Source organism: Lutra lutra, chromosome 17 (genome assembly GCF_902655055.1).
Source record: "Lutra lutra chromosome 17, mLutLut1.2, whole genome shotgun sequence".
Lineage (NCBI taxonomy): Eukaryota > Metazoa > Chordata > Mammalia > Carnivora > Mustelidae > Lutra > Lutra lutra.
Window position 1 is genome coordinate 51,396,662 of NC_062294.1, and position 21,642 is coordinate 51,418,303.

Here is a 21,642-nt window from a genome sequence, read left to right on the forward strand (position 1 = left end):
GGCCCACCGGGCCCCCCATCGTTTGGCCTTTGAACTTGCCTCTTTGACCCCTCTTCATCTCCTTACCATTGCTCAAGCACCCCAGCACATTTCCACCCCAGGGCCTTTGCATCTGCTGTACCCTCTGCCTCGGATGCCTTTCCCCGTGTGTCCACGTTTCTTCTGTTCTCTTCCACATATGCTCAAATTCCTCTTATCTGTGAAGCTATCCTGACCACTTCTAAGAGTACATCCCCCTCCTTCCCTACCCCCCTTCCCCCGCCACCTTTCTCCTCTATCCTTGCCGCTGCCCACTCTTCTGTATGTCTTACGTTCTGTGGTCTGACTCCTGCCAGCAGAGCGTCCCCTCCAGGAGAGCAGGGACGTCTGTTGTCTTTGCTGCTGCCTCCCCGGTGCTGCTGGGAACAACACAACCTTAAATAAAATGGAATCATTTTTTTGGCCACTGAGTGGGGAACCGAGTTTAGAAGGAACTGGAGAGGAAGCAGGAAGGCAGTGAGCGACTCCCCCGCAGCACTCCAGGCAGCACTCACGGGCATCTCTACACGGACGGTGCTGGTTACAAAACCCAGGGAAGGATGGCAGATTTATTAAGAAACGGGAGGAAGCGTGGTGTCTCAGAGCCACTGGGCTTACCTGGTTCCCGAAGACAGCTCCGCTCTGATGACCAATTAGAAAGCTGTGCTTGAATCCAGGAAGAAAAGTGTTTCACTGCAGGAGGGTGGAGGGGAGGACAGTAGCTCACTGCCAGCAGATCTTCAGGCGTTCGGGGTTTTGACAGGCATCAGAAAGCCATCCAGACCACGGTGTCCATGAAACCTGGGTTCAAATCCCAGCGCTTCCTTTTACCGTGGAGTAGCTTTTGGTCTGTACGCATTTGGCTGCAAGTAACAGTTCACCTGACCGGCGATGGCTTAAACAATTTTCCTATTTAAAAAAAAAAAAAACAACTTTTTTTTTTTTAACAAATGTCTTCCCCTGTTTGGATAGACCGTAGTTTTTTGTTCAGCCTGTTTTCTACTGATGACCAGTGGATTGTTTCTAGTATCTTGCTGTTATAAACAACAGCTGGGGACATTTACAAGGTTGCATACCTCACGTTGTACCTGCAGGTTACGGAAGTGAGATTGGTACGTAAGTGAAGTTGTGAGTAAGGGATACATGCATTAGTATCTGGAGAGCCTCGTTATTTACAGATGCCGTATTCGTGAATTCATCCCCTTGCTCTGTATTCATCCTTGCAAACCAGCCATCGGTCCTCCCCGCACTGTCTCGTGGTCTAACCTTTAGCGCCCTGTTTTTCACATCAGTGCACTGGGTGGTGGTGATTTCCCCATTTAAAAATGCCCCCACGCCTAGGGCGAGAAAGTTGGAAAGTGCCTCATGTAGAAAACACATGTGCAGGGCAAACTTCTTTCAGACGTGAGTTATAGTGCAGTGGGCCATGAGTTCCTTGGGACCAAATCAGTAATATCTATTAAATAAGATGTATTTAAACGGAAACACACATAAAACAAGGTTATGTACTGATCGCCTGATGGAAATGTGACCAGAGGCTCACAGGGACCTAACCCTTGATTTCCCCCAGGAGCGATAGTTCAGGATTCCCTAATTCAGCGATCGTGGTAACTTTATAGAACATAACTACCATGAATAACAAGAATCGATTGTACGGCCTTTTTTTTCTCCTTTATATCCTGGCTGTGCTTTATTGGGATATAATTTACATGCAACCAAATGCACACATCTTCGGTACACAGCATGATGAATTTTGACAGATCTTACTCATGTAACCATTCATTACCCAGATCCGGATCCAGCACATTTCCATCGGGGAAGAGTCCCCCTCCTTCTGTCCCTCCACCTGCCTCCTTGAGGCCACCACAGCTCTGATTTCTTCCCACGGGTGTCACTGACTCGGAACTTCACGGACGGGATCACACTGTGGCTGGTCTTCCTCGTCTGGCTTCCTTTGCTCCATCAGGACGCGTTTGGGATTCATCTGTGTTTCTGTATGGTAATGGTGGCGTTGTCCCTTTTACTGTCCACCGTGTGGGCTGTTACACGGTTTGTTTTTACATTTACCAGGCAGTGTACATCTGTGCTGTTTCCAGTCTGGGACTTTCGTGAAGATGGCTGGTGTGGAAATTTTTTACAGGGTACAGAATAGTTGCCACAGCACCAGCCATTGTCATCATGCTTCACATCAGTTTTTCAAGCAGGAAGAAGGAGCAGGGGCAAATAGTCTTCCCAATGTAGGGCTCTCTTTATCCAAATGTAAAAATCTTTCCCATGTCCACAACTTAACTGCAAAGAGGCTGAGGAAGGATGTTTCTGACCAAAGGGCAAAGGCCTACCCTTGTAGTGACTCATCCTCGTGAGTGGGTACATTGCTGAATGAAACCAAATGCAAGTTCTGTTGACCAGGAAGTCAGGCTGGGAGTGGCTTTGGATAATGGGCCACCTCTTTCAGCCCGTTGCCCCAAAAGGCAACCTTGTCACTGGCTAGGAACCAGTGGCTTGTGTTCAGTATGAGAACAAGAGCCCTGGGAGGAAAATGAAGAGACAGAAGCTTCTAGAACAGAGATTCTCCTGAGTGTGGTCCCTGGGCCAGCAGCATCTGCATCACCTGGGAAGTTGTTCAAAATGCACATTCCCAGGCCCTGCCCCAGCCCTTCTGAGCGCAAAACCCAGTCCTTACTTAAAAGCCCTTCAGGTGATTCTGGTGCAGGTTCAAGTTTAGGACCCAGTGGCCTAAAGCATGCACAGTGTTGTTGGAGTTTTTGTTTCCCTTTTGCTCCTCTGAGCTCCACTTGGTCCCGACCGCGAAGCCTTCCCTGTTGTCCAATGCCACGGGAGTCCCCGTGTCTGGTCAGTGTAATTATTCCTTTTGTTCCCTTCCCCCACTCCACTGCCTGTTTCCCTCCTTCTTGGGAGTTTCCTCGGTTCTTTTATAAAACAGTGTTCAGGAGAAAATGTAAAACCTTTTGAGATACCTGGTTTTCTTGGCAAGCCCGCAGCTTTATAGCTGCATTTAGAACAGCGGTGGATGGTAGAAAGTGGGGGGCGGGGGGAGATGCAGAACATTCTAGTGTGTAACTACCTGGTTAAACTAGGCTTTTAGGAACTAGACACCAGTCACTTTATGAGCAATCCAAGTTTTATAGGGCACGCTTTTATGTTGTTAAACTAATTCAATGATTTTAGAACTCTAAAGGTCACTGAAAATAAAGATGGTGTAGATTTTAATTGCTCTTCAAATTGCTTTTTCTCTCTCTTCCCCAGAGGGGTGGGAGTGGGCGAGGAATCAACATTTTTTTCCCTGTTTTCCTTTTTTTACTTTGAAATAGACACAGCATGCCAGTGGCTACATAGCCTGGGCCAAGCTAGCTCTTATTGGGCTTTCCAATGGAATTGAAAGAGGTGCCTTCTCTGGGAGGGCACAGTCCCTTCGTCTCCTTTGTGTGAACTAGAAGAGAGTCCTTTCTCCAGGTGGATCTTGCCCTTCTCTGGGTCTCCCTGGTGTGGGCAGAGGCTTGGCTGCATTTGAGGCCGCACTTGTCCCCATGACTTAATTCCTTTGTATAGTGAACAACCTGTGCAACTGTACATGGTGGTTTGTGTATATATATTGTATACCAGGATACATCTAGACCCTTTTTTTCAAATGGGGAAGACCATATTCACAGCTCCGGGGTCGTAGACCTATCATTTGGGTGAACTACTATTCAATGTGCTACAGAGGCCATGGGAAAAATTGGAAGAGGGCAGCATCTGGGCATTGTGGTAGGTCAGGTCCACTGCAGGAACTCATCACTCAGTGTTGGACCCAGCCATGTGGGATATGAACTGAGTTTTCTATGGTGCTGCAGGACAGCGTAAGGGGAAGAAGGCATAAGAGGTGGGGCGCTGTAAGTTCACTGCAGGGAATGTTCCCCTGGAGGTTGGGGTGGGAGCAGCTTGTCAGCCTGGCACTCCCGCGTAGTTCCCACGAGCTTGGGAGCCCTTTGGCCTGGGTTCACATCCTGGCTCTACCATTCTGCTAACTGAGTGACCTTGGGCAAGTTACCTAACCCCTTTGTCTGCCTCGGTTTTGTCAGCTGTGAAATGGACATGAGGGTCATGGCACCTAGTACAAGAGTTGTCGTGAGAATGAAATGTAGGAAGATGGAATGTTTAGATCAGCACCGGCCACTTCGTAAGTGCTCTGCAAACCTCGGCTTTGGTGATGAAGAGGGTGATGGAGCAGGAAGGGTGATGAAGTTTGTGTGTGGTTTGACTGATGTTTTTACTGATGCACTTGAGCTGTCATTGCCCACTCCAGTCTCTCGGTGCCCAACAGAAATATAGGAGGTGCTGAATGAATGAATGAATGAATAAATAAATATAGTAACATCTAAAATTCGTAACAAGCAGTAGACCATTAGCACAGATTAGGTGGCGCCTGGTGTGGTGTAGAGGGTGGCCATGCGGGCCAGGTGTCACACTGCAGTTGCTGGGTCCTAGAGGTATTTCAGAATGGAGGTGTCTGAATATATATTTTTTTAAGATTTTATTTATTTATTTGACAAAGACAGAGATTACAAGTAGGCGGAGAGGCAGGCAGAGAGAAAGGAGGAAGCAGGCTCCCTGCCGAGCAGAGAGCCCGATGTGGAGCTCGATCCCAGGACCCTGAGATCATGACCTGAGCCGAAGGCAGAGGCTCAACCCACTGAGCCACCCAGGCGCCCCGTGTCTGAGTATTTTAACCACAGGTGCAGTCAGTTGTGGGCAAGCGGGATGTTAGCACAGGCTGGGTGGGTAAATAGATGAAAAGAAAAATGATGGGGGTCTCAATGTGAGTAGGAATAGTGGCCATGGAGAGGAGGAGAGGGCTTGGGGAGGTATGGGAGGTGAGTGAATGGATAAGACTCAGATGGAGTCAGGTGTGAGGTCAAGGTTGGTCCTTCATTTCTGGAGAGGGCTGTATCAGTTAGCTGCTGCTACGCAACAAACAGCCCCCAAACTATCGCTGCTTAACAGATTAGCCACAGGACGCCTGAGTGCGTCATTCAGTTGAGCGTCTGCCTTTGGCTCAGGTCATGATCTCGGGGTCTTGGGATCGAGCCCCACATCTGCCTTCCCACCTAGCAGGAAGTCTGCTTGTCTCACTGTTAAAGCCATGCTCCCAGTGGCCGGAATCTGGACTGGGTACAGCTGCGTACTTCTAGTCTTGCTTTGGTGTCTGTGGTCAGTTGAAGGCGAGCGAGGTAGCTCTGCTTCTGGAACCTGACTGGATGTCTACTGGGATGATGGGAGGTGATGGGCATGTGACTTTTGTCGCCCGGTGAGCTAGCCCAGGCTTCATCACACGGCACCTGGGCAGGGAACAGAAGTCTGGTGGGTCTCTTGAGGTATAGCCTCAGAAAGACACACCATCACTTCTGCCACATTCTGTTAGCCAAAGCGAGGCAGAAGGCCAGCCCGACGTCTAAGGGTGGGTGACAGAGCCCATCCTTTAGAGGGAGGAGCTGCAAAGAGTATGGGACCAGGGAGAAGACTGTCTGGCTGCTTTTGCAATCAGACTGATCTCTTTTTCAGATCCCCTTTCCACCAGCCATGTTCCATGTTGTTGAGCCCTCACAGTTAGTCCCACACAGAGGACTGTCCTTGACCTGTGGAAGCTAGAGAAAGTCCTTGCGGTGGGTTGCAGAGATACCTAGAAATGCAAGCTAAGTGGTCGGGTCGTGTCTGGCTGCAGATAATGGAAAACCTAATAGTGGTTTGCGCTGTAAGAATTAAGTCCAGAGGCGGGCAGTGCATGAGGAGTTGTTAAGAACCCAGCCTCCTTCTGTCCTCCCGATGGCTATCCTCTGCTGGTGGGCTTATCTGCTCTAGGTTTATTGCCTCATTGTTACAAAATGGCCACGACCGCTCCAGTCCTCTCAACTGTACTAGAAGCTGGAAGTGGAGAGAAGAGGATTTTCTCCCTAGAGGAGCTCTGTCTTTATATACTGGGAGAAAAACTCTCCCCAGGTCTGTGCCCTTTGGCTCTTCCTAGTTGCAGAACCGTGGCTGCCCTGGCTACAAGGAAGCTTAGGAAAATGAACACATGATACAAGGAATAAGAGTGCCCCTCGTGTAGTCTAATTATTTTCAAGCCATTTGGACCTCAACCCACAGTAGGAAATACGTCCACATACAGGCACACATAATTGAAACCAATCTCACAAACTGATATTTAACGCTTAACCACGGATGGTGCCTTTTAATATTTTCTATGCAGTCCCGTTCCGTTTTGCCCCATACTATTTAATTAAGAGGAAAAAAAAATTCCTGGTCACAACCTGCTCATTTGATTTCACAACCCTCCAAGGCGTGACCCGTCCTTTGAAAAAAAAAAAAAAAAGACTGACTCAGAGCAGGCTTTGTTTACATCTCGGAATTGGCAAGTGTTACCCTGCACGGCTTCAGGCTTCTGTGAGTAAGGGAGGGGAGGGCTGGGGAAGTGGGGCTTGGAAAACAACACTTGGGCTTTGCCACATGGGTTTCTCTTCCTATCCGTCCCCATTGGCAGAGGAGACAGCTGTGGACTTGAGTGTTGGTTGTCTGTCCGTCCCCCACAGGGGTTGCTTAAAAACCCTCGCTGGGCAGTTCGAAGGAGCCTGTTTCTGGAGTCCAGACTCAGACTCCCGCGTCCTGCTGGGCGATCTGGCTCGTGCCTGGCTCCCAATGACAATGCAGAACTCCGCTCGCCTCACCAGCGCAGGAGGCACTCACACGATCTTCTGGAAGGACACTTTGTCATTGTTGCGTCAGGGCTGTTCTCGCGAGCTGCATGTGGTTTTCGGTCCCGGCTTGTCCTGCTTTTTATAGCACAGTGGTGAGGAATGAGGTCTTCAGAATCACAGGGTCTGAGTTCGAATCTTGAATATCCCCACCCCACCCCCCCTGCCAACGCTGTGGCCACTGGTGTGGTTTGGGGCAAGTGTCCTGACCCCTCTGAGTCCCTGCATCTTGCTTGAGCTGTAATGCTCAAGGCAGCGTCCCTCCCGCCTCATGTGACCAGGAGGGGTCAGGGGTGTGACGTCAGCACGAGGGCCGATCCCAGGGAAGCAGTGGGGCGGTGTGGACTCTTTGGGGTGCCTCGGTCGGCTCTGGCTGGGTTTGTGCGGTAACAAGGGAGCCCCACTCCTCCGGGGCTTTCAGTGGCAAAGGCTCGTGTCACGCCCTCGTGGGTTGGCTGTGGCTCTGTCCATGTGTCTGTCCCCTTTGTTGTGGCACTCAGGCAGAGCCGTGAGACAGCTCTTAAAGCTTCCGCTCCACTCCCATGTGGACAGTTTGCACACTAACCGTGGCCCCCAGTCACCTTTATTTTTAATAGCTTTCGGGTTGTGTGTGTGGAGGAGAGGGGCATGTAATGCCACCCCTGGTCGAGAACCACGGGTTATGCTCCCCTCCCCACCCAGGGCCAAGGACTGAGTGTGCTTTTGCTCATTAGAGTATCCCCAGGCTGGACACACCGTGCGTACTTCATAACTGCCCTTTCCACCAGGCTGCTGTGAACAAATGAACGGATTTGTCTGAGAGCGTCTGTATGTTCATTTCTTCATTCCCCAAATATTTACGGAGCCGCTCCCGTGCGGGCACGGGCGTCCCGCAGAGAACAAAACAGACAATAAATGGTCAGACAGACGTTCGCTACTTAGTATTAAAAATTGTCTTTTTCTTTTAAAAAAAAATAAGCATTTTCATTGAGGAAAATTTTAAATGTGCACCAAGTAGAGAGAACAGCTGCACAGGGACCCCCCTCCGGTCCAACAGCCACCTCCATCCCTTTTCAGTTGCTGCCCCTCTTACAGATCAGCTCTGTCCAGTGAGAGAGCTTGCTGCCACGATGGAAATGTTCCCAATCCATGCTGCCCCAGCCACTCAAAACGCAGTGAGCAGGATTGAGGATACATCTTAAAGTCATTGAACTCTCTTATGGAAATTTAAAAAAATCTCTGATACTCCTCATTGTCCTTTTAAAAAATTTTCTTATTTTTTTAATCATGGTGAAAGCCACATAATGTAAAATTGACCACCTTAGCCATTTTTTTTTTAAGTTGTATCTAAGTCTCCTCTCCCCCATCGTGGGGCTTGAACTCGTGACACTGGGTCAGCTGGACACCCCCCGACCTTACAGCCACTGTGCAGTGTACAGTTCAGTGGAATTGGGACGCTCACCCTGTTGTGCAGCCGTGGCCCCTGTCCACCTCCAGGACCCTTCGCCTTGCAGAATTGAAAGTCCGCACCCACTAAACAGTAACTCCCCATGCCCCCTTCTCCCTGGCCCCTGGCGGCCACCATTCCGCTCTCTGCCTCTGTGCACGGTACACGTCGGATCGTGTAGCGTGGGTCTCTTTGTCTACTGGCTCGTTGTAGGCAGTGCAATGTCCTCCCGGGTCATCCGTGTTGGGTCTGTGTCCGGGTGTCCTTCCTGGATAATATCATAAGTCGGCACCATGGTCTCGCTTCTCCGTGCATCTGTCTGCGGATGCACGGGCTGTTGTCACCTTTTGGCGATTGTGGGGCACGCTACTGTGACAAGGGGTGCCCTGAGATCTGCCCGAGACCCTCCTTTTTCAGTTCTTGTTGGGGAGGGGGGCAGCAGGGGTATATACCCAGGAGCAGACTTGCTGGATTATGAGGCAGTGGTATTTTGACTGTTTGGAGGAACCGCCAGACCGGTTTCCATAGTGGCTGCACCAGTCTGCATTCCCACCAGCAGGGCACGAGGGCTCCAGTGTCCGCACATCCTCAGCAATGCGTGTTTTCTGGGGTGGTTTTACTTTGTATGTGTTTGATAGTAGCCATCGGAATGGGTGTGAGCTGATGTCTGCGGTCCTGGCTGTATTGCCCGAACGATGAACCATCTTGAGCATCTTCTCGCGTGCCTGTGGCTGTCTGTCTGTCTGTCTTCTTTGGAGAAATGTCTTACTGAAGTCCTCTGTCCCAGTTCCATTGGATTAACCTGAATTTTTACGTAGCCACATGTGGCTGGGGTCAGCTGTATTGGTCAGCACGTGGGTCTGTGTGCCCGCCCCCACCCCTGCCCCGAACACCCACAACTGGGTTCTTTTGGGAAAAATCTCAGACATTTTACCTTTTCATCCCTAAATATTTCATGTTTTTTTTAAAGATTTTATTTATTTATTTGACACAGAGAGATCACAAGTAGGCAGAGAGGCAGGCAGAGAGAGGAGGAAGTAGGCCCTCCGCTAAGCAGGGAGCCCGATGTGGGGCTCGATCCCAGGACCCTGAGATCATGACCCGAACCGAAGACAGAGGCTTAACCCACTGAGCCAGCCAGGCACCCCTCAGGGTATGTTTTTAACAGGGTAAGGGTCCTAAAGAAAAAGAAAAACAAGGACACGATGCCATTATTACACTTTGAACTTTTTTTTTTTTTAAGTAGACTCCATGCTCTCTGTGGAACCCATTGCAGGGCTTGAACTCATGACCCTGAGATCAAGACTCGGATGCTTCAGGGCACCTGGGTGGCTCAGTCCTTAAGCGTCTGCCTTCGGCTCGGGTCATGATCTCAGGGTCCTGGGATCGAGCCCTGAATCAGGCTCCCTGCTTAGTGGGAAGCCTGCTTCTCCCTCTTCCACATCCCCTGCTTGTGTTCCCTCTCTCGCTGTGTCTCTCTCTGTCAAATAAATAAATAAAATCTTTTTTTTTTTTAAGATTTTATTTATTTATTTGACAGACAGAGATCACAAGCAGGCAGAGAGGCAGCAGAGAGAGAGGAGGAAGCAGGCTCCCCGCTGAGCAGAGAGCCCTATGCGGGGCTCCATCCCAGGACCCCGGGATCATGACCCGAGCCGAAGGCAGCGGCTTAACCCATTGAGCCACCCAGGTGCCCCAATAAAATCTTTTTTAAAAAGAGAGAGAGAGAGAGACATTTCACTGACTGAAGCACCCAGGCACCCCTCCACTTTGAATCATTTAAAAAAAATTTTTTTTTAAAGATTTTATTTATTTATTTGACAGAGATCACAACTAGGCAGAGAGGCAGACAGAGAGAGAGGAGGAAGCAGGCTCCCCGCCGAGCAGAGAGCCCGATGTGGGGCTCGATCCCAGGATCCTGGGATCATGACCCGAGCCAAAGGCAGAGGCCTTAACCCACTGAGCCACCCAGGCGCCCCTTAAAAAATTTTTTTTTAAAAGATTTTATTTATTTATTTGACAGACAAAGATCACAAGTAGGCAGAGAGGCAGGCAGAGAGAGGAGGAAGCAGGCTCCCTGCCGAACAGAGAGCCCGATGCAGGGTTCGATCCCAGGACCCTGAGATCATGACCTGACCTGAAGGCAGAGGCTTAACCCACGGAGCCACCCAGGCGCCCCTGAATCATTTTTTAAAAAGATTTTATGTATTTGTTTATTTGAGAGAGAAAGGCAGAGATAGCAAGAGAGATAGCAACAGAGAGCATGAGCAGGGAGGAGAGGGAGCAGCAGACACCCCGCTGAGCAACGAGCCCAACACAGGGCCTCGGTCCCAGGACCCTGGAATCATGACTTGAGCCAAGGGCAGCCGCCTAACCGACTGAGCCACCCAGGCACCCTGTCCGCTTTGAATCTTAATCACAGTTTCTTAATATTGTCAAATATCCAGACAGCGCTCAGATTTTCTCTTTCAGCTTCATTTGTGTCCTTCAAGCCTCCCTTTGCCTGCTGGACTGAGGGCTGCAGGGTCCCTGCTTAGCCCCACGTGGCCATGTTTCCTCGGCTGTGTTTGGCCGTGGCTTCTCCATAACCTTTCTCTTTAGCCTCATTTATCTCATCTGAGAAATGGGGGTAAGAACGGGCTTGGGAGGATTCGAGGAGACGTGGTCTCTGGCGGTTTAAGTAGGACCGTGTGCACAACCCAGGGCCGAAGCAGGTGGTATATAAAGCCTTCCAAAGGTGCTCGGGGTGACAACGGGGCACCTGGCAGCAGGTGGCAAAGCCGAAGCTTGGGGACTTTTTTCCCCGAGTTTCCCCAACTTTTTTCTGGGCTCGGGCCGGAAAGCTTTGAGGGTCGCCCCATGAGATCATGTTCTCAATGGCAGTTGAAGTTGTTACAGCAGGATATTTGACGCACAAAATACTTACCATGTGTGAGGATTAATGGCGTTCCTGTGGAACAATCCCACGGTGGGGGGTGGGGGGACGTACCTTTATCTGCATTTTCCAGATGGGGAAACTGAGGCAGGTGGGGGAGGTTTGAGTAACTGGTCATAGGGCACACAGCTAGTAGGTGGCCGTGCAGGGGTGGGCACTGGGGTGGCTGGGATACCACCCTGCCATTCCACAAAGGACCTTCATCAGTCTGGGGGCACCCGATACCCACCGTGAGCCGCTGGCATCCGGCTGCGCTGGAATCTGAAGCATTTATTCCAAATGTAGCAACTCTGGCCCCTCTCCCAATTTCCAACCTCTGAGATCCCGGATAGGTCCTGGGAATCAGTGCGAAGACCACAGCCGGGGGGATGAGACAAGGGTCAGGGAGGCAGAGGGTGGAAGCTGGGGGCCACTGTGCCCCTGACCTTTTCTCACTAGCCAACTCCCAAAACAGCAAGGTCAAGGCTGGTATCAATGCCAGCAGCTGCCATGTGGACTAAACTTCCACTCATTTGACCAATGGACACAGGGAGGCCCAGAGAGGTGAAGTCACTCGCCCAGAGTCCCATAGCCCATGCCTGGTGGGGTGGGGACCCAAACCCTGCTCTCCAGCCCCTGTCGTCTCATGCTGGACCTCTTGGCATCAACCTGATGGGAGACACGGGAGGCCAAGGTACCAGACCTGCTGATTGTTGACATACTGTTTTCTTTTTATTGTGGAAACTCTCCAGAATGTACAGACCAGCAAGAACGGTACCATGAAGCCCCCAGGTGCCCCTCACCCAGTCTTAACCCTGATCAACTTCCTGCCACACCCGGCCCTCCCCACTCCCCTGCCCACTACCACCCGATGGTGACAATTTGGTTTTTTTAGAGCTTTTTAAGATCAGATTTAAATGTTTTGAACTTAAATGTGCAGATCTAAGCTGTGACATTTTAAACCCTCACGGAACGGGCACCCCATCGTGAGGCAGAGCGTTTCCCTCTCGCCTAAAAGCCCCCCCCTTCATTTCTCTGCTGTTCCCCGGTGGAATGAAAATGCACGAATGGGGTCACCTGGGTGGCGTGGCTGAGCGCAGACTCCTGCTTTCAGCTCACGTCGTGATCTCCGTGAGATCGGGCCGCACGTCGGGCTCCGCGCTCAGTGGGGAGTCTGAGGACTCGCTCTCTCTCTGCCCCCTCCCTCAAATAAATAAAGAAATCTTTAAAACACGCGCGCACACACACACACACACACACACACGCACGCACACATATACGCACACAAATAAAAAAATTCTCACAGAGACGTCAGGAATCTCCCAGTGGACATTCACCCACAGGCTCCATGTGGAGTGTCCTGGTCAGGAAGCACCCACTCCCGGCTCTAATTCTGCTGGCCTAAGGTTTGCAGAGCCTGGCCGCACCTGAAACTCAGTGCAGGGGGGAGGGAAGACCCCACACAAAGCCGGCTGCTGAGGCAAAGCCACTTCGCGAACTCGTGGACACCCCCAGGCCATGGCAGTGCACCTGGGATCTAGCTGGGACAGGATCCCATGTTCCTGGGTCCTGTGGCGGATCCTTTCTAGATCTTTCCAGGGCCTGGGCCTGCCAAGCAAGAGGGGAAGCCCTGGGTGCTCCCATTCCTCTCGCTTTTTCGAATCTGAACTATTCCAAGCATTCTTGCAATGATAACAAAGGCTGCCACCCGACTTCATCTAATCTTGACATTTTTGCCATATTTGCTTTAGATTTTGGAGAGAAGCAGCATGATGAGAGGATCCTGCACAGCACAGTGGTTAAGGGCAGGAACTCTGAGCAAGCCTGCCTTGGCTCAAACCCCAGCCTGGCCCCTTTGCCAGTCGAGGGCTCTTGGGCGTGTTGGGCGGTGTTCTGAGCCTCTGTTTCCCCATCTGCAGAACAGGGCTCATCCAAGTGCCTGCCTCGCAGGGATCTAGAGAAGGTGAAATGGGTTCCTACAGGTAGAACGCTTAAAGCCAGTGCTGGAGGGACGCCTGGGTGGCTCAGTGGTTGGACGTCTGCCTTCAGCCCAGGTCATGATCCCAGAATCCTGGGATTGAGCCCCACGCCAGGCTCCCTGATCAGTGGGGAGCCTGCTTGTGTTCTCTCTCTCTGTCTCTCACTCTGTGCTCGCTCACTCTCTCTCAAATGAAATCTTAAAAAAACCCAAAAAACAAAAAACAGTGGCGGGCGGGCACCATCATCGTGGTGGTTACCAGCGATTCTGTATTTGCAAAGTTGCCTGCTCGAGAACACATGTAACTTGCATATCAATACGGACGCATTTCCGTGGTCCCCGGGGGACTTGTGAAAAATTTGAGTGGCCCCGAGCGCATGCGCCCGCCGGGGTGGAACAAGGCCATGCTTTGCCGTCTTGGTTCAGCTCCCGTATTGTCGAGTGCCGTGGTTTTTCCACGTCTGTGCTCTTTGTGGGGGTTTGCTGCTGAAAACAGCTTCCGGCATAGGACTGAAGTGCTCCCTGGTGTCCCCAAGTGAGGGAAGGCCGGGATGCGCCCTCTGGAGAGAGCGCGTGTGTTCGAGGAGCGTCCTTCAGGCCTGAGTCACAGAGCTGTTGGCGGTGGGTTTGGACTTAACGAACCAACAGTTTATATTACATGAGGTGTCCATAAACGGAGACACAGTAGACTAAGGCTGTGTATCGCTGCGTTGATGTGCATGTGAGCAAAGGCTCGCAGGAGGCCACCTGTGTCCCCCTCCCGGGATCAGGGGCCCAGAATCCACGGCCACGTGCTCATGGCAACTGTGCGGAATGCAAGTGCCTCAGGTAACAAGAATTGACTGTGTTTTATGAGGTCCAGGTGTCAGTAAATTACGTCCTGGGATGTCCCACATTGCCGTGGCACACACGACTGTGGAGTGCTCTACCCCGTGCTCTGTGTGTGGGTGTCACACATGGGATCACACATAGTGTTGTCTCACCTCCTCTTAAACTTGAGTTTGACCCCTTCTTTTCTTACCTCTTCACACGTGGTCTGGTCAGCCCCTGTCCTGGGCTCCCCACTCCCTCCTTCTCCCCATCCTTCTTGTCATGGACTTTCTTACAGCCTCTTATTCTCTCCACAGCTGGCCCCCAAAAGGACACTCCACAAGTCCCCAGCTGGGGGCCCTGCGTAGACCTGGAGTGGACACCCCCTCCTTCCCTTCATGATTCGTTTGTAGCGCAGGTAACCGGCCAAGGGTCCCAGTTCATGCCCGGAGGGGCACTTGCCCCTCCTTGTACCTCCCTGGGCCCACCGTGACCCCTGGGGGAGGAAGGAACACTCCTTGGCAGAGCCTGGCTTAGAAACACTCTTCTCTCCCTCTCCCTCTCCCTCCCCCTCTGGTCTCATCTGGGACCATTCCCCTGCCTCCCTACCAACTGCAGGTGGGATCTTCTCCCCATTTTCCCATTTTTTCCAGATTCATTGCAGGTCTAGCCTCTCTGTCCCCTGGCTGGGCCTTCCCCTCCCACCCCACCCCTGCCCTGGGCTGTTCGGGAAGGGAAGGGCTTGTAGGTCACAGACCTGGTGGTGACTCGGGAAGAAGGAAGCATAGGTGGGGCTGGGATATGGAGCCAGAGAGAGCCTATTGTCACCACTGCCAAGTGCAGCCAGAGCCTGGGAAGGACCTCCAGGGACGGTCCCCATGGCCAGCTCTGGAAGGGAGAGTCACTGGTGTGTGTGTTCAGGGGGGTGTTCCCGCCAGCTTTGCATGGCGTGTTCTAGGCTGGGCTTGTTGACCCAAGGCCCCCCGGGATGTGCATGTGTGTCCCACGGCCCTTGGGAAAGTGTATGTCACAGTTTTGGCCCACCTGCACGTTTTTGGCAGAAGGGTCTTTTGCCTTCGTCAGATTCTCCAAGGTACTGTTCAGAGTTGACCTGAACCATTTAGGACCATTGGTATGCAGGGCAGACCCCTGTCACACTCTCGCTCTGAGCCGGACCCAGTCCCAGGGAGGCCCGGCAGCCGGGACTCAGGGTTTAAGGCCTGGCTCTGCCCCCTGCTGGCTGGGAGCTGAATGACAGGCTCTGGGGCCCCATTTATGGGTGTGTAAAGCACTCAGCACGGGCCTGCTTGTGATCAGGGCTCATTCTGTCTTGGTGGATGTCCTCACTGTGGGCATCACATGCTGAGGAAGACTTGGGGGGAGAGGGGAAAGGCAGTGCTCTCTGGCTGGTCACCAGCCCCAGCCACACCCATGGGCTCAAGGGAACAGAAAGTCTGACCTTCCAGAGACCTTGGTCCCAGGGAGCCATCCTGGAAGGGAGGGTCCTGGCACACGCTGCCTACATCTAACCTTGTCTCCCTTGCCCCCTTCCTGCCCCCCTCCCCGCCCCCGGTTCAGTGGCGATGGATGATGAGGATGGGAGATGCTTACTAGACGTGATTTGGTGAGTAACGGACTCCCTCTGCCCTTCCTGTCTCCCCGCTTCCCCACCCCTCACCTCCTCAGTGTCTCTCCCCTTTTGTCTTTCAGTGACCCTCAGGCCCTCAATGACTTCCTACATGGATCCGAGAAGGTGAGTGCGGGGGTTGGCAGGGGCCTCCCCGGGCTAGGGGGCTGTGGAATTGGGGGGCTAAGAGACCTGTGCCCTGATTCAGTAGACATCTGCCTCATGCCTTCTGGGAGCTGGGCCCTTGGGTTATGGAAAGAGCAGAAGAGATGACAAATCCCTGCCCTCACGCCCTATACGTTTCCTTAGTAAACAGAGCAGTAACTGCGCAAGGGGATCCCGGACAGAACCTGCGGTGCAGGATAAGAGATAAGAATGTCCCCCGCACAATGGAAATGGTTTAAAACAAAACGAATGGGGGACTGGGGTGGTGGCTTCTTTAGCTAGTGTGGGCAGGGAGGTGACCTTGAAGGCGACCTTGAAGGATCAGATGGAGGCCCCCATGGTGCTCTGGGAAGGGGAGGAACAGGTAGAAATGCAGGAAAATTTGCCGTATTCAAGGAGCGGAAAGAAGACTTGTGTGGCCGGACAGAAGGAAAACTAGTAGTGGTGAGGCTGTCATGAACAGAAGTCACAGGACACGCAGGGCCTGGAACAAAGTGGGGCAGAGCGGAAGTGCTGAGCCACGAGGAGGTGTATCAGTGATCTAGGGCTGTGTAACAAATTATCCCAGCACTTAGTGACTTATAACAACTTGTTGGCACTCTCCCAGTTTTGAGGGTTGGGGCTCAGAGAGTGGTTCAGCTGGGTCCCTCTGGCTCGGGGTCTGTCCTGAGGTTGCAGTCAGGATGTTGGCTGGGGCCACCGTCATCTGAAGGCTCATATGGGGCCGGAGGCCGTGCTTTCCAATGGTCCTTTGCCTCGGCTGCGGGCTGAAGGCCTTGGGGCCTCACCACAGCGGCCTCTCCACAGGATCCTCAAACGTCCTCAGCTTCCTCCAGAGTGAGGGACCCAAAGGAGAGAGCCAGGAGGAAGCTCAGTGCCTCTTATGATCTCGTCTCTGAAGTCACACACCATCACTTTTGTCACCTTGTACTCACTAGAAGTGGGTCACCAAGCCAGCCTACACTCCCCGGGAGGGGAACGGAGTCTTAGAAGGAGAAGCGGTCGATGATTTGCGGAGTGGGGGCGAGTGCAGTGGGCTGAGGCTGGTCAGGGCGGGCCATGGAGGGGGTGGCAGGAGCTGGCTCTGGAGTCTCTTCGGGGGCAGTCAGATAGATGTGCTGGCGGTGGAGATGTCAAGGAGAAGAGTGTCAGGTTGGCCCCTGGATTTGGGCCTGAGCTGCAGAGTGGGTTGGGTCCCCAGAGGTGGGGAGTTTGGGGCGGACTCCCCAAGGAAGGCTGTTGGCTGTGCCCGGCTCCGGTTCTGGGGAGACGTCCACGTAGAGAGAAACCAGGGAGGCTCCGCTACAGACAGACATTCAGTGGGCATCTGTGTGGATGCCAGGCCCTATTCTGGCACTAGAGACGTCCCCAGGAATCAGCCCAGTCCCTGCCCTCACGGAGATGGGTGTGGCGTGGCACGCTGGGTGCCCAGACGGTGGGGCATGCCGGCGACTTGGGCTGCCCAGAGGAAGGAGTGACTGAGTCGGGGGGACAGGCAGCTTTTGGGAGGAGGCGGTGACAGTGACAGGTCCTGATGGACCTGCTGCTGGAGAAGTGAAGGGGGAAGACGGGGCATGGCTTGGGCAAAGGCATGAAGGCAAGATTCTTGGGTTTTGAACATGCTGCCAAGCCCCATTCTTTGGGGCCTCTGTTCTAGAGGGGCAGTGTCCCGTACTCTTTGTCCCCCACCCTGACCCCGTCTTTGTCCTTTGGTCCAGTGTAACTTTAAATTGGTTTTTGTTCTAGAGCAAGGCCTGTGGGCTGCCTGGCTGACCGTTGACCTTGGGTGGGGGCGGGTCTTGTTGCAGCTCGATGGTGATGACCTCCTGGATAACCCCGGGGAAGCCCAAAGTGCCTTCTATGAAGGTCCTGGGGTAAGTGGCCCAGGGGTTGTGGGAGGGCCCCAGGCTCTTGGTCATGGCTCATGTTGCCCCTGGTGGTGGCGGGAGGGAGGGAGGGAGGTCCTAATGGTGAGAAGGACGGGCCTATGATTGTCCCCCTGGGGCATGTTGCCAGGCGGAGGGTTGGGGTATGGCGGGGGTCAGTCACTGATAGCAGTGTGGGGCAAGAGGGGAGCCACAGTGGGATGGTCTGGCTCTGCCCACGGGAAGAGGTGAGGGTCCTGGGAGTTGGACAGGTGCCAGCTCTGGGGCTCACTGGGGGACACTGTTCTCGGGAGCAGAGTGTGGGGGCCTGGGGGCCTGTCCCTGCTTAGCCACGGTGGGGCTAATGTAATGTAATGTAATGCAAGTAATGCAGACCTCCGTCTCCATTTGGAAAACCAAGGCAGGGGGGGTGATGACCGAGCCCAGAGTGGGGACAGCAGTGGACATTAACTAAGCACCTACTGTATGCCTGCCTGTGCCTCTTGTCCTTCCCCCTCTGCCTCCCCTTCTGCTGCTTCTCCCTTCTCTCCCCCCACCTCCTTTCCCCCGCCTCCCCGCCCCCCCAGCTCTTCTCCCCCCTCCCTCATGGTCACCATAACTAGGATTCACTGAACACCTACTATGTGCCACCAAGTCCCTTTCAGTGTTCTTTATTTAGTGCCCACAACTCTAAAAATATATGCGGAACAGTTCATTTTTCGTAGTATAAACACCTGTAAAGTCCTTGGTCAGGTTCTCCCGGATGTGAGGTCAGCAAATGTCACACCCATCCTGGGAGGTGGGTTTGGCTGTGGCCATTTCACGGTGAAGAACCCAGAACCGCCTGGTTCTGGGTTGGGGACCGAGTAGGGACCCCTTCCTCCCAAGCACTCCCCTCCTTCCATCTGGGAAAGGAGGATGGGGTAGCGCCCGCCTCACTGAGCTTGTTATCAACAACGACAACACGGAAGGCATAATCGTAATGTTAGGTGAGGGTTTCTTGCACACCTGTGGGTGTCAGGTACCGCGGTCAGCCCTCTGTGTGATTGACCTCCCGTCCTTTTAAACTGCCAAGTTTTGATCTGTTCTCTGGTCGAATAGCAGCAAGGGTCCCGTGCTCTAAGCATAATCATCGCTCGTGCGGTATTTGCTCAAATGGTCACACACGTATCAATTGTGCTCCTCCTGGATCGCGATCTGGGACAGCGCAGGGGTCCAACTCAGCGCCGCCCGCACAAAACCAAGTTCACGGTGGTAGCTGCGGCTGCCATTAACACAGCCGTGGTCTCTTACCCGAAACCCTTGGGGCCAGGCGCGTTTCAGAATTCAGAATTTTCCAGATGCCGGGAGGGTGATGCAGAATTTCACGTAGCATGCTCGCTCACCTTCCTGTGGTCAAAAAGAGTCCCGTCACGTGGACGAATCGTGGCCTTCCCCAAGAGCGCTGCGTCACTTTTGGTCAGGTTTTACTCTGGAAGAGTTAGGAAGACATTTGCAGTTTTCAGATTGCTTTGAAATTTGACATTTGCAAGTGTCCAATTGCTTTGGAATCATGGGCCCTCCCGGCTTTGTAAAGGACGGGCTTTATTCTGTCCTGCGAGTGTGCACAGACGGCGACAGGCCAGACAGCCCCAGTTGTACGGCTCAGCGGAGCTGGGATGGGAACCTAGGTCCAGCCCCTTCCAGATGGAATATTGTCTCTGCCCGTGCTGCTCGGGCAGCGCAGGTCCTGTGGGTTCAGCCGTGCCCGGAGCCAGCCCCTCGCTAACCTCCGCTTTTCCCTTCCCGTCTTACCCGCCTCCAGCTCCACGTGCAAGAAGCATCTGGCAACCACTTGAGCCCAGAGCCCACGCAGCCGGCCCCCAGCGTGGACCTAGATTTCCTGGAGGATGCGATCCTGGGGTCACCGGCCGCGGGGGGCGGCGGTGGGGGCGGCGGCGGCGCCGAGCAGCCCTGTGACATCCTTCAGCAGAGCCTCCAAGAGGCCAACATCACTGAGCAGACACTTGAGGCCGAGGCCGAGCTGGACCTGGGTCCCTTCCAGCTGCCCACCCTCCAGCCTGCGGATGGTGGAGCCGGCCCGGCCGGTGCTGGAGGCGCTGCTGCCGTGGCCGCTGGGCCCCAGGCCCTGTTTCCAGGCGGCCCTGACCTGCTGGGGCTGCAGGCCCCGCCCACCGTGCTGACCCACCAGGCCCTGGTGCCACCCCAGGACGTGGTCAACAAGGCCTTGAGCGTCCAGCCCTTCCTGCAGCCCGTGGGCCTGGGCAACGTGACCCTGCAGCCCATCCCAGGCCTCCAGGGCCTGCCCAACGGCAGCCCCGGGGGTGCCACGGCGGCCACGCTTGGCCTGGCCCCCATCCAGGTGGTGGGCCAGCCCGTCATGGCACTCAACCCGCCCACCTCCCAGCTCCTCGCCAAGCAGGTGCCTGTCAGCGGCTATCTGGCCTCGGCAGCCGGCCCCTCAGAGCCCGTGACCTTGGCGTCTGCCGGCGTCTCGCCCCAGGGGGCTGGCCTGGTCATCCAGAAGAACCTCCCCACGGCCGTGGCCACCACGCTTAACGGGAACTCGGTGTTTGGAGGGGCAGGGGCGGCCACGGCGGCAGCTGGTGGGGCGCCCTCGGGGCAACCGCTGGCGGTGGCCCCTGGCCTTGGCACATCACCGCTGGTCCCAGCTCCCAATGTGATCCTGCATCGCACGCCCACGCCCATCCAGCCCAAGCCTGCTGGCGTGCTGCCCCCCAAGCTCTACCAGCTGACGCCCAAGCCCTTCGCCCCGGCGGGCACCACGCTCACCATCCAGGGCGAGGCGGGGGGCCTCCCGCAGCAACCCAAGGCCCCCCAGAACCTGACTTTCATGGCGGCAGGCAAGGCCGGCCAGAATGTGGTGCTGTCGGGCTTCCCCGCACCCACGCTGCAGGCGAACGTCTTCAAGCAGCCTCCTGCCACCACGACCGGGGCCGCCCCGCCCCAGCCCCCCGGGGCCCTGAGCAAGCCCATGAGCGTCCACCTCTTGAATCAAGGCAGCAGCATCGTCATCCCCGCGCAGCACATGCTGCCAGGCCAGAACCAGTTCCTGCTGCCGGGCGCGCCTGCCGTCCAGCTCCCCCAGACGCTCTCGGCCCTGCCCACCAACGTTGGCGGGCAGATCCTGGCAGCCGCGGCCCCCCACGCGGGCGGACAGCTCATCGCCAACCCCATTCTCACCAACCAGAACCTGGCGGGGCCGCTGAGCCTGGGCCCCGTGCTGGCCCCCCACTCCGGGGCCCACAGTGCCGCCCACATCCTCTCGGCCGCCCCCATCCAGGTGGGCCAGCCGGCGCTCTTCCAGATGCCTGTGTCGCTGGCCGCGGGCAGTCTGCCCACGCAGAGCCAGCCGGCCCCCACGGGCCCCGCCGCCACGACTGTCCTCCAGGGCGTCACTCTGCCCCCCAGCGCCGTGGCCATGCTCAACACCCCCGACGGGCTGGTACAGCCGGCCACCCCTGCTGCCACGGGGGAGGCCACGCCTGTTCTTGCGGTGCAGACAGCCCCCCAGGCGCCCCCAGCGGTCAGCACCCCGCTGCCTTTGGGCCTCCAGCAGCCACCGGCGCAGCAGCAGCCACCGCCGCCGCCACCGCCCCCGCAGGCCCCTACCCCTCAGGCCACCGCCCCGCCTCAGGCCACCACCCCCCAGCCCAGCCCAGGCCTGGCGTCCAGCCCAGAGAAGATCGTCCTGGGACAGCCGCCCTCTGCTGCCACCACGGCCATCCTCACTCAGGACTCCCTGCAGATGTTCCTGCCCCAGGTAACTGGGGATGGGCTGGCAGGGACGTGGGGAGGGGGGTGGGCAGGGGACGGGGGTGTGCTGCAGAGAGGGGCCAGAGCTGGAGCTGAAACCATGTGCGGTGGAGGCAGCGACTGGGGAGGGTCTGGCGGGGTCGGAAGAGCATCTCTGAGGTGGCACCCCTGTGCCCAGTGCGTGCGTCCCCTGGGGGGAAGCCACGGGGTGACGGACTGACACAGGCAAGGAGGGCCCGACCGGCTCACAGACTGACCATCCGTCCTCCTGCTAGAGGGCACAAGAATCACAGAGAACGGGCAAGACAAGGAC

General features: G+C 54.9%; 1 protein-coding gene across 5 annotated transcripts in view; it reads left to right on the forward strand.

Moving 5' to 3' along the window:
• Window positions 1–21,642, forward strand: part of BICRA (BRD4 interacting chromatin remodeling complex associated protein) — a 75,785-nt gene that overhangs the window by 37,087 nt on the left and 17,056 nt on the right. For 4 of the 5 annotated variants that reach the window (XM_047710422.1, XM_047710424.1, XM_047710420.1 and 1 more), the window contains exons 2-6: window positions 14,213–14,313; window positions 15,474–15,519; window positions 15,606–15,648; window positions 17,496–17,561; window positions 19,357–21,336. In XM_047710422.1, coding sequence (XP_047566378.1) covers window positions 15,479–15,519; window positions 15,606–15,648; window positions 17,496–17,561; window positions 19,357–21,336 — 2,130 coding nt within the window. In that variant the 5' untranslated portion in view covers window positions 14,213–14,313; window positions 15,474–15,478. The remainder of the gene's footprint in view (window positions 1–14,212; window positions 14,314–15,473; window positions 15,520–15,605; window positions 15,649–17,495; window positions 17,562–19,356; window positions 21,337–21,642) is intronic. The other variant, XM_047710423.1, reaches the window with a different exon arrangement.